This window comes from Orycteropus afer, unplaced genomic scaffold, assembly GCF_000298275.1.
Source record: "Orycteropus afer afer isolate SDZICR_OR568_19922 unplaced genomic scaffold, OryAfe1.0 scaffold00099, whole genome shotgun sequence".
Taxonomy (NCBI): Eukaryota; Metazoa; Chordata; class Mammalia; order Tubulidentata; family Orycteropodidae; genus Orycteropus; species Orycteropus afer.
This window is the reverse complement of record NW_006921686.1, coordinates 2,054,302-2,067,164: the sequence shown is the minus strand read 5'-3', so window position 1 is coordinate 2,067,164 and position 12,863 is coordinate 2,054,302. Positions and strand designations below refer to the sequence as shown.

Below are 12,863 nucleotides of genomic sequence, written 5' to 3'. Positions count from 1 at the left end.
TTTGCCCCGCCACCACGGGGCGCCCGCCCGCTCCTCGCCGCCCCGCCTCACTGCCAGGGGGCGCCCACCTGCTCTTCCTGCCCTGCCAGATCCTGCTACCTCTGGTGCCTCTCAGTGTGTCCCCTCCATCCCTGCCTCCGAGCACCGCCACTCCACTCCCTCTACCCACCTCTGACATCTCAGCCTTCTGGTCTGTCCCTCTCTGTTCCTCTCTGCCTCTCCCGGCTCCTGTCTTTCCCCCCCGTTTCTCTCAGTCCCTGTCTCTGTTTTGCTCTCTCTCCATTTCAGCCTGTTTCTCTCTGTTCTCTCTCTCTCTTACGCCCATTTCTCTCTCGCCCCCTCCTCCATCTCTCTCCCTCTGCATCTGTCTCTCTCTGTGTCTCCATCTCTCTCTGTGTCTCCATCTCTCTCTGTGTCTGTGTGTCTGTGCGTCTGTGCCTGTCTCTCTGTGTATCTGTCTCATTTTCTGCCCCTCAGTTTCCTTTTCTCTTTTCTCCTCAGTCTCTCGTACTCTGTCCTCTCTCTCTTGTTGCCGCTGCCTCCTGTCTCCGTGCCCTTCCTTTCTGTCTTCTTGGAGATGCCTGTCTCTCTCTCGTCCCTGCGATGCTCTCACAGTGCCCGTCTTCTCTTACAGCGTCGTGTCTCTCCGAGCCACTTCCTCTCTCTCTGTTTCGTCTCCGGAGCTCCCTCTCGCCCTCTCTGGGCCTGTCTCGCTCCTGAACGCCTCATCCATCCATCCTCCACTTTCTGGTGTACTGACAACCACACCCTCCCAGGCACCGAGGACCCAGACATCCTCAGCCACCACCAAGTGACCGACATGTCCCCTCGCTGTGGTCCCAGCTCCTGTCAAGAGGCAGAGCCTGGCCCCCTGCCTGCATCTCTCCCTCCACCCCTCTTCCCCCTGCCCCATTGCTGCCCTGCTACCTGGGACAGCTCCCACTTCTCCCCACACCCACACCCACCATTCACAGTCTCCTCTCTGCTCCCGTCTCCCAGAGCCCCTCCTCTGTTGTCCCCCAGTAACCACAGCCCTTGCCACACTCTCCCCTTGGGGACAGGACTACAGCACTAAAAGAAACAAAAGTCCAGTTTGTCACATCTTGGCCTCATAAATGGAGCCCCCATGTTGGCAGCTGCCCACCCCCCCACCTCCAGATACACAAGGCAGTTCCCAGTTCACATCCAGCTGCTACAAGAAGAATGCCTGCTTCAGTCTCTCAGTCTGTTAAATGGGAACATCCTCAAGGTGGAATGATTTAGGCAGCCCTGGCACCCAACATGCTCAGTTCCTAAGGCCCCTGGCTGGTGCAGACGGCCTGCACCTGGCTAGTGACCCAAAGGTTGCCTGTTCAAACCCAACCAGCATGGCCGCGGAAGATCCAGGCCTGGGGAGCTGCTTCTGTAAAGATTACAGTCGAGTCTGCAGCTTATGGGGTCTCTCCAGGTGCCCACACGAACGAACAAACATGGCAACACACACTGTCGGTTCCTAACGTGGAAAATAATACTCGAGGCGTGAAATTCCCATCACCATAATGAACACTGGGAGCTCTGGTAGCGTAGTGCCTAAGGCACGTGACTGCTAACCAGAAGGCTGGCGGTTCAAACCCACCAGCCATTCCTCGAAAGGAAGATGGGGCAATCTGCTTCTGTAGAGATACTGCCTCGGAAACCCAAGGAGGGGTCGCTATGAGTCAGGTGCAACTCGACGGCAAACAACAACAACATATAACACTGCCATTACTATTACTAAGAAGCTCTGGTGGCTTAGTGCATAAGCCATTTGGCTGCTAACCAACAGGTCAACAGTTCAAACCCACCAGCTGCTCCACGGAAGGAAGATGGGGCAGTGTACTTCCGTGAAGATTTACCATCTCAGAAACCCAATGGGGGTCGCTATGAGTCAGAATCGACTAAATGGCAGCGGGTTTGGTTTTGGGGTTATTATTATTACTGGTATTATTAATGTGTTCAGCTGCTAACTGAAAGATGGGGGTTCGAGTGCATCCAGAGGTACCTTGGAAGAAAAGCCAGGTGATTAGGTTCTGAAAAGTCAGCCACTGAAACCCTACAGAGCCCCGCTCTGCTGCGACGCACGTGGCGTCACCGGGAGGTGGGGTCAACTCCACGGTTGCTGGGTTTTTTTTTTTTTGTTTGTTTGTTTTTTTATCTACATGTCATTCACCACACACCTGAGTCCAGCCAGGAGACCCTCCACCAGGACTTGGCTGCTTGCCTGGAAAATACTCATGTAAAAAAAATCCAAGTGTGACCTTTCTCCATAAAGAGAAGGAAGAAAAGATGAAAGAATATTTATATCCAGAAGTACCTTAGAAGAAATTAGCCTGGCGGAGACAATAATTTTAAGAGCCAGTCTCCACTTCCTGTTGTCTCTGTGCTTACTGGTAGTTCAGAGAAAAGGCAAGACTTGGAGACAGCAAAGAGGCTCTGGTGGCGTGGTGGGGAAGGTGTTTGGCTGCTAAGCAGAAGGTTGGAAGTTCGAATCCACCAGCTGCTCTGCTGGAGGAAGATGAGGCGATCTACTTCCATAAAGATTTACAGCCTCGGAAACCCAGTGGGGGTTGCTATGAGTCAGAATCGACTTGATGGCAGTGGGTTTGGGTTTGGTTTTTGGTTTGGCTTTGGGGACAGAACCATATAAAGCCACCAGGCAGGCTGGTGAACAGAAACCAAATTTTCAGGACAAGCTGTGCAATGAACGCCCTGCCCTTATATTAATCGAACTGACGCCCTGTATCTACTGTGACGGGATTCTCGGTTCATCAGAAAAATCTCTCAACGCCCCGGGATCTACTTTCCTCCCTGCAGGTAAATAAAAAATGGTTTTAGAAACTCCTCACCCTCCTCCTCCTCCTGTGGCCCCTGGGTGCTGTGAACATGACCTGGGGTGTGAGTGGGGCTCAGGACGGCCCTGGGGATCTTTATTGTTTGCGCGATAATTCTCAGAAGGGACCAGTCCCTGGAGAAGGACGTCGTGCCTGGTCAAGTGGAGGGCCAGAGAAGCATTCACTCATGGAAACTCCGGAGGTTCGGTTCCACATGCTTCTCTTTATATCCGCCCCCACCCCCCTCCTGTCAGTGTGTCGTACTGTGGTGGCTTGTGAGTTGCTGTGAGGCTGGAGGCTATGCCACTGGTATGTCAAATACCTGTGGGGTCACCCATGGTTCAGGCATTATACTGACTTACACAGGTGAGAAGCCACGTGTGTTAACAGCCAACTGCCATGGCGTCCACTCTTGACCATTGGAGACCCCACGTGCTCCAGGGTAGAACTGTGTGTCACCGAATTTTCTTTTTTCTATTAAATATGATTTTATTTATTTTGTTGCCGTTATAAACATACAGCAAAAGAGACACCAGTTTCAGCAGCTCTTACACGGACAACTCAGTGAGGCTGATGACTTTGTTCGACTTGGGCGGCCATTCTCGCCGCCTTTTCTGAGTGCCCCTCCTCCATTCACATAATCTCACTGCTGGTGGCACTTCGATCCCATCTAGAAAGTTCCTAAAAGAGCAGAATCCCCAAGACAGATACATTTTACTAGAAGGAGCTCTGGTGGCATAGTGGATAAGGCACCTATCTGACTGCTAACCAGAAAGTCAGTGGTTCAAACCCACCAACTGCCCCATGGAAGGAAGACGGGGCAATCTACTTCCGTAAAGATTTACAGCCATGGAAACCTAGTGGGAGTTGCTATGAGTCAAAATCAACTCAGTGACATTGAGTTTGGTTCTGTTTGGTTTAGTTAAGCTAAACTGTTGTTTGGTTTTAAGAAGACTTCAGGGGATATTTTTGGTTTAAGGTTTAAAGATGATCTCAGGGCAGTGGTTTCAGGGATTCATCCAAATGTCACAGCTCCACAAGCCATGAAATCTGAGTCCACAAGCATTGGAAATTCTGTTCTATATTTTCCCCCTTTTGATCAGGATTCTTCTATGGAATCTTTGATCAAAACGTTCAGTCACAGTAGCTGGGCACCATCCAGTTCCTCTGGTCTCTTGGCAAAGGAGACTTCTTCCTCTGTTGCTCCAAATGAATGAAGACCAATTGTTATACCTTGGATGACCACATGCAATCTTTTAAGACCCCAGGCACTACACAGTGAACTAAGAAGCAGGACAGAGGCACTACACATGTTATTAGGCTAATTAACTGGGAGGTCCCATGAAACATCCCATGCGTTTTCACTGGCTGATTTTTGGGAAGTAGATGGCCATGACTTTCTTCCTAGGCACCTGGGTGGACTCAGCTTGTTCAATTAGTTACCATCTGTACTACTCTGGGCTCCATGTGTGTTGTTTGTGTTGTTGTTAGATGTCACCAAGTCAATTCTGATTCATGGCAACCCCCACATGACAGAGTAGAACTGCCCCAGAGGGTTTTCTAGACTGTGATCTTTACAGAACTGGATTGCCAGGTCTTTCTGCCACGGAACTGTTGAGTAGGTTCAAACAGCCACCCTTTTATTTAGCAGCCAAGTGTTTAACTACTGCACCTCCAGGGCTCCTTCCCACAGGCATACCAAAAACACCAAACCTGTTGCCATCAAGTGATTCCAACTCACAGCTCCCCTAGAGGACAGAGTGGAACTGCACCACGGGGCTTCCAAGGCTGTCAATCTTCACAGAAGCGAATCCCAAACCAAACCCACTGCCACTGAGTGGATTCTGACTCACAGCGCCCCTAGAGGACACAGTGGAACTGCACCACAGGGTCTCCAAGGCTGTCAATCTTTACAGAAGCAAAGCCCAAACCACACCCACTGCCTGGAGTGATTCCGACTCACAGCGCCCCTAGAGGACAGAGTGGAACTGCCCCCAGGCTGTCAATCTTTATGGAAGCAAAGCCTCAACCACACCCACTGCTGTGGATTTGATTTTGACCCACAGCGCCCCTAGAGGACAGAGTGGAACTGCCCCCAGGCTGTCAATCTTTACGGAAGGAGATTGCCAGATGTTTCTCCCACGGAGTGGCTGGCGGATTCAAACCACTGACCTTCGGGTCAGTAGCTGAATGCTCAAGTACTACGCCATCAGGGGTCCTTCTTCCCCCACACACGTGTATAGACAAGTTAGTTAAAGGTAAGAATAATTAACAGTTGTTCCTCATGGCAGCCTTAATGAGGGAGATACTATGATGACCTCCATTTTAGGGGAAACAGAGGCACAGGGAAGGTAAGTAACTAGGTAGCTAGGTCACAAAGCTAGCAAGCAGCAAAGGGGGGATTTGATCCAGGCCACCCGGCTCCACGGTCCACGCACCAAACCCCGAGGCTGCAAGGCCTCTCTTCTGTTACCTGAGAATTTCAGAGCCAGGGTATCTAGGTAGCATGTGACAGTATCTAAAAGTAAAGGGATGTAACAAAATAAGAGCATTGGAATGAATACGGGCACAGCCCGTTTTATTGCGCTTCGTTTTATTGCGCTCCGCACATACTGCGTTTTTCACAAATTGAAAGTTTTATGGTAACCCTGCGTCAAGCAAGTCTTTGCGACATTTTACCAACCAACAGCACGTGCTCTTTCTGCCACATTGTAGTCATTCTCACAGTATTTCAAGCTTTTTCATCATGCGCTTGAGCACTTCACAGACTATGCTATCGTGGAAACATAACTTTTCTGTTATGTTTTAAGTTCTGTGGCTTGCTTTAGGATGGCATTTGCTGGGCTACAGGGGAAGAGAACCTGTGATATTTCCAAGGTATGCCTGTAGTCAAGAACCACTGGTCTATTTCAACCCTGTTACGGTTCAGGTGTGAAAACAGGCTCAGAGAGGGTAGGGCTTTGCCTGAGGTCACACAGCAATTCTGGAGAAGATCCGGAGCTGGGATCCTGACCTCTCATTCTTGGGAGGAATTGAGGTCATCTTTATCTTTATCTAACCCCCGATCTTCCAGGTCTTTGGTGAAAATGTCCCATATGTGGTCTCCATGTTACTCCTATCCCTCTAGTTGCTTTCCCACCCAAAGTGTTTTATTCTCTTTTTCCCTTCGCTAAGACTGAGCCCATTCCTTCTTAGGGAAACAGCTCCTCCATCCCTGTCTCTACCTCACCTCTATCCCATGGTGTCTGCAATTCTTTTCCACAGCCTTTTAAACACCATCCTTTTTAACAGCACATGAGAATTCTGTGACCGTCAGTCAGCACTTTTCTCCATGGCAGCCAGGGAGCTCCGTGCTGCAGTCCTGTGTCAACTGCAGTTAACTTTCTCTCTCTGTCTCATCCCTGTCTTCTGGGGCCCCCTTCTGCCTTTATTATGTCAGCTGCAAAGCATTTTCATACCTATAGCTTCAGATTCTTCCTGGGAAGAAACTATAAGCAGCAAAAAAAAAAAAAACTGACAGAAAGGCAGGTACAGATCACACACAAGTAAGAAAGAATCCTGGGCCCCCTTAAGAAAATGATGCATGCATGAGAATGAATTAGACCGAGCCTACAAATAAATTATGCAAATACAGGTGGCTGCTGCGGGATTGTGGGAAATAAATTAGGTAAGTGTTTTTTCAAGGAAGAGATGCAGTATGCAGGTTAACACGCCGGGTAAATGAGAAGCAAATAATTATGCAAATGTTGGTGTAAATGATACAGCTGTGGGTTGGAATTTTGTTCCACAATTGGAATAAATTATGTGAAGTAGTCACTGGGTTTATACCTGCATCGGATGGCATGTGCGTGTAAACTACACCAAAGCAGTACAGGTGATCCCAACATCAGAAATCAAAGAGGAATGATGAATGAATGACACAGCCCACAACCGCATCTCCGGCAAGGACAGAGCTGGATTATGCAATGTGGGCATGCCTCCCTACAAGCCCGCAGATAAATTATGCAAATCACTCCAAGCTACCCCCACTGAGGATCACTGTCAGGAAACACCAGGCCGGATTATGCAAGTGGATCATGAATTATGCACCAGGGGTACGTCTCATTGCAAGGCTAGGAATCAATTATGTAGAAGGTAGGGGGCATGGGGAACCATGTGAGTAAACCCAGCCAATACCCGGCGAGGCTGTGAACTGCAGCAAGCCTTCCACAGATCACAGGGGCTCACTAGGAAGTACAAGGCCTCTGGGAGAGTTCAGTGGTGGGTACATTGTAGAATCTGCATGGATACATTGCACAACAGTGCCCCCTCTGGGCAGATGAGCCCCTGCCAAGGCCTGCAAAGCCATCCAGAGATAAGGCTTGGGAGCATGGGCTGGACTCCAGCCCTGACTTGTCCTCTTAGACTCAGTGCCCTTATGCAGTACGCAACCTGCACAACCGTACGTGGCGGCCCTCGGATATGAGCATGCGTTTATGCACACAGCCAAGCGCTCCCAGCCCAGGAAGCCACACCCTCCGGATTCCGCACACGGAAGCCACACCCTCCGGATTCTGCACACACACATGTACCAAGGAGGTAGGTCTGTAGGATTCTGCTCACCTGTACCACACCTGGGGAAAAGACGGCAAGGATGAGATAAAGCCACACGTAGGCGAAGATGCTCCAGGAGGCGGTGACGAAGAAGACTCTCAGATGCTTGATCTTGCGGCTCTCGCCGGCTGGGATGACGTAGACGCACACGGCGATAACGACAAACATGTTGAAGGCGGCACTGCCCACGATGGTGCCCGGGCCCAGCTCGCCCGCCTGGAAGTTGTGGCCGCAGACCTCGATGACCGACAGAAGGATCTCGGGCGCCGAGGAGCCCAGGGCCATGAGCGTGAGGTTGGACACGGTCTCGTTCCAGATGCGCACGGTGCCCACGCTGGTCTCGCCGTTGGCCTTGGTGATGGTGATCTCTTTCTCTTTGGACGTGATGACCTCGATGGACGCCATGAAGCGGTCGGCGATGATGGACACACCCAGGAACATATACACCATGGCCACAAAGTACACCACGGCCCGGGCCACCTTGTCACCCAGAGACGGGTCATTGGGCTCCCACACGGGCAGCAGGACCCCTGGCTGGCAGCGGTTGGAGCCCTGGCAGCTCCCCGTGCTGGCGTCGCTGTCATTGGCCAGGGGAGGCGGTGGGGAGGGGGTTGGGGTGGCCACCCCTGAGCAGGGGGGTGCCCCCAGGAGGAGTGCGACCCCCACCAAAGCCAGGGGAGCCATGGGGGGTGGCGGGGTCCTGTGGAGGGGAAGGGGGGGTCTGGGTGAGTTGAACAAACTCTTCCCCAACACACGGAGGGAGTCAAGGCTTGTTAGGGGTGGAGAATCGGGGGGACACTGAGGACCGATGCAGGGAGGATAGAACAGAGCGAGGCCGACAGACACAGAGACACAAAGAGACACAAGGAGACAGAGAAAAAGCCAGAGACCAAGAAAACAAGTCACAGAAGGACCAAGAAAGACTGAGAATCCTGCTGGCGTGTGCAAAAAGTGGAAAACAGTTTGGCTGTCTCTCCAGCAGCTGAACAGCCTGTCGCTATGACCCAGCAATTCCACTCCTTGATACGTGCTCCGGAGAACCACGTCCACATGTCTCCCAAAAGATGCACTCAAGAACGTTCATAGCAGCTTTATTTTTAATCTCTCCTATCTGGGAACCTCATATGTCTACCAGCAGTAAAGAAGATCAGTGCAGCACAGAGAACACAGTGGAATACTGTACAGCAGTGAAAAAGGAATGGGCCCTTGACACACCCAATGACACAAATGACTCTCAGAGACATGATGATGGACAAAGGAAGTCGGGCACAAAAGAATACAGTCTGTATATTATTCAGCATGTGGGCCTGGGAGTGGGGGCCTTAAACTCATAAGTGATTCCACCCTGGCCCTCACAGGGCTCCTGCTCGGGGGTTTGGGTCGTGACTCTGTCTTTCCCAGATAGAGCTGGGAGGGGCTGCTGGAAGGTCTCTGACTGACCCAGAGGGAAAGAGACTGAGAATCCCTCCCTGTCCTAGTGGCAGAAGTCTCTCCCTCCAGGCTCCTGGGTCTCTAATCTGGGCTTTTACTGGGTTTTTACAATTGCACAGTCTCTGGCAGCTGTGTTAAAAGACCCTGTGTTAGGCTTTCCGTCCTGTTTCGAGGCGTGTGGGTCTCTATTGCTTGGGCGCTTCTCTCCCTGCCTCTGGTCTTGGGTTTCAGCTCCTTAAAAAAGCAAATTAGCTCACGACCCTGCTCGGGTCTTCACCCCAGATAAGGCCTCCCCATATCTGATCCCCCTTCCCTCTCTAACCCCATCTCCCTTCCCCTCCCCCTCACTCACTCTGCCACAGCCACACTCCCAGGTCTGTGGGTCCTTGCTCAGCCCTAACTTGCCTTCTTCAGCCCGATACCACTGTGCGGTGCACGCCCGGCACAACCATACCTGGTCGTCCTCAGATGGGAGTGTGCATTTGTGCAAATACACAAGCTCTCCAGGCCCAGGAGCCACAATTCTGGGTTCTGCAGACACACATGCACCAAGGAGGAGGAAACCTAGACAAGACACGGGTTCCTCAAACACACCAGGCGCCTCAGGGCATTTGCACATGTTGCCCCTTCCTGAAACACTCTTCCCCACAGATCCACAAGCTTTGCACCCTCTCCTCTCCCAGGTCTTCATGTCACCTCCTCCTCCTTCTTCTTTTTTTTTTAAGTTCTTCTAGCCACTCTCTCCAAAATGATCCCATTTCCCTGTGGGGAAATCTCCACTCATTTCACAGATGAAAGGATTAAGGCTCAGAGAGGTGAAATAACTTGCCCAACGTCACACAGCATCAACTCCATGGCTCCCAGTTTCTCTCTCCAGATGACAGAGGGGCCCCCACTCCTAGTTCCTCTGTCCCACCTTCACACTGCCATGGTAACTGTTGTTGTTATGTGCCGTAGACCCGACTCATAGCGACCCCTCCTTGGGTTTCCGAGGCAGTATCACTACGGAAGTAGATTGCCCCATCTTCCTTCCGACGAGTGGCTGGTGGGTTTGAACCGCCAGCCTTCTGGTTAGCAGTCAAGTGCCTTAGCCACTATGCTACCAGAGCTCTCTACCTAGGAGCCTATAAAAAGGGAGGGAGAGAAGAAGGGGGTGTCCCCCGAGCCTTCGTGACCCCTCTCTCGGGCACCAGCTTCACTTTTCCAAGTGGCTCCCATTTCTGTCTAAAAAGTTCTCTGAGTCTAGCCCACAATCTCCCCCCAACACACCCCCACATACCCACCGTTTGGGAACTGGCTCCTGTGGGGGAGGGAGGCAGATTATTGGCAGATTGTCCTGGGAGACGGAGAAGGAGGCAGTGTGTGTGTGCACACGCGTGTGCCAAGAGAGGGGTAATTCTTAAAGGGCCACAGCACAATTAGTCCTCTCAGCAAGGCCCCTAATGATACATCTAATTAGCAGCCCCCTAATTAGCAGCGACTTAGGCATAATTACAAACCCACCAGGATCCAAAGCAACGACTCCCTGCTCTCTCTCATCTTTCTCTTCCTCCTCCTCACCTTTCTGTGAAGCCCCTGCCAGCTGCGAATTCCTCCAAAGCATCTAATTGCCTCTCTCTGGGAAGGGCCATGGCCTGGGAAGTCCTCCCCCAAGTCTAGCCACCTGTCCCTCCTGCTGCGCTCCTCCAGGGAGACCAGGGAGAGCCAACGGGGTGTTCCCATGCTTGCAGTCCCGCTTGGTTTCTTTCCAGCAGAAAGCCAGTTGGCTTTCAGCGGGGCCTTGGCAGAGGAGGGATCAGGGAGATAGATATTTGTAAGATGAATGACCAAGTGGTCTGAGCCTGTGGCCAGGAGCTGGGACAGCCAGGTTCCCGCCGCTGCCGAGAGTCCCACTCAACAGCAGAACTGAAATTTAATCTGCGTTTAGCATCCAGGGGCAAAAGGATCAGGTGTAGCCCGGGGTGGGAGCCGGGAGGGCAGATGGCGGGCATAGGCTCCTGTCCCGGGGAGGTGGCGACATCTCTGTGCAGCCTGGTGGGCCCGTGGCCAGCTAGCTGGGTCAGTGGCGAGCACCCCATTTCTGCCTCCTACTCCTCTCCTGGCCTCAGTGTTACCATTCACGGAGTGAGACTTCTGGCTTCCGTGCAGGCCCAGTCTGGCAGGCCAGGTGGGACCCCGTCCCTGAAGCTGCCGCCACCAGGGAGGGTGAGGGTGGGTGGTGGTTCTGACTATATTGGTGGCTGGGGCCGGGGGTTTCCTCTGCCCCTGGGAGAAATGTGTTGGGGTGGGGGCGGGGGAAGGACGTGCTTCTGAACACGCCCACTCCCAACTCCCCCACAGTCACATGACGGTCCCAGCCTGAGGATCACACACACTCTCACCGTTTGTGTTCAGGGCTGCAAGGGACACCTCTGGCCACCAGTGGGTATACTGAGGCCCAGAGAGAAGATAGACTCAAGCAAGTCTCAGGGCTTCAAATCAGAGATAGAAGCTCTGGGTATAGGACCCCTTACCCAGCAATCTTTTAAAACCACCTGCGTGCCCCATGGGCATCGTCACACAGGACAATGACTTCGTCTGTGGCCCTGGAGACGGCTGCCACACCGGTGTGCATGAGGAAGAGGAAGCAAGCCCACACTCACCACAGTGCCCATCAGCCGCACACACAGGCTCACACACCCTCCCTATCACTGGCACACGCCCACCTTCTCTGAGCCCCCTCACTGAGGGGAGGAAGAGCACACAATGGCCAGGGACCTCTGGACTCACAGGGCCCTCTTGGAATCCCCAAGGGGTGGAGAAGCATTGGGGGGGTCACCCCACTGGCAGTCAGGTCTGAGGCTGGCAAAGTCATGAGAGGGATGGAGGTGTGACTGCAGGAAGGACTTGGCCTGGAATAGGAAAGGCACTTGCTATTTGCCACAAGAACGAACAAGTCCAGAAATGGACAGACAGCAAGAGGTATGGAAGTTAGACTACAGGAAGGACCAGTCTGGTCCATATGAAGAGGGGAGAGGTGAGACTGCAAAAAAAAAAAAGGACTGGTCTAATCTGTCTAGCAAAGGGCACAGATTAGACTGCAAGAAGGACTGGCTTGGGGATCCCAGAAAGAAGGCAGGGGAGAGGACAGGGGCTCTGGCAGCTGAGGAAGGGAGGGGAGTTTGGGAGACTCCAGGTCTTCTGGGGGAACCCACAGTGTGAGGAGCTCTTCCTCCAAGTCTCCCTCCACCCCCCGGGTGGAGATCAATGTGTGGAGAAGTATTCACAGGTTCTCAGGGAAAGCAAGAACAGAGGAAAGACAGGGACCGATACCCAGAGACAGAGGTGGGGAGACCAGAGATGGGAAGAGACAGAGATACAGGGGGACACACGCAGAGGTAGTGGGGGGCGGTAGCTGAGAGAGACCAAGAGGACAGAGACGAGAGACATGGAGAGACAGAGATGAGACGAGAGACATGGAGACATGCAAGCTGATGGCAAAAGCACTCCGACTCGCAAGAGACCCCCCGAGATGTGGGGACAGAGAGATGAGACTAGACACAGGAAGGGGGGGCGGAGGTGGAGAACGTAGGGGGGCTGCCCCCCACGGGGGTGGGGGTGGGGTGCTCTCACCCCCTCAGCGCCCGGGAGGCACCCCTTCCCTAGCCCCCAGCCCCTCCTGCAGCGCAGGAAGGGCTGAGGATGTTGGGGGCTGCGCGTGGCGTCCGCCCCCTACTGAGGGGTCCGGGTACCCGCGCCCCGGCATAAACAGCCCCTCAAAGGGGATCAGGGAAAAGAGGCTCCCGGATCCTCAAAGCAACCCACCCGGCCGCCTGCGGTAACGCCGCCCTTCTCCCACGGACCCCTAGAAACTGAGGGTCTCTTACCTGCGGCGATGGCCTGGAGCAGGTCCCCCCAGAACTGGGCAGGCAGCGGTGGGCGACTCCGCCCAAGAAAGAGAGAGACACAGAGAGAGAAGCTGGAGACTGTGAGGGAGAGCCGGGGAGGGAG

General features: G+C 53.0%; 1 protein-coding gene across 1 annotated transcript in view; it reads right to left on the bottom strand.

The window, feature by feature from the left end:
• The window catches only part of SLC8A2 (solute carrier family 8 member A2), a 36,032-nt gene extending 27,906 nt beyond the window's left edge, over window positions 1-8,126 (bottom strand). The window contains exon 1 of the mRNA XM_007942870.2: window positions 7,450-8,126. Coding sequence (XP_007941061.1) covers window positions 7,450-8,126 — 677 coding nt within the window. The remainder of the gene's footprint in view (window positions 1-7,449) is intronic.
• Between the last annotated feature and the right edge of the window lie 4,737 nt (window positions 8,127-12,863).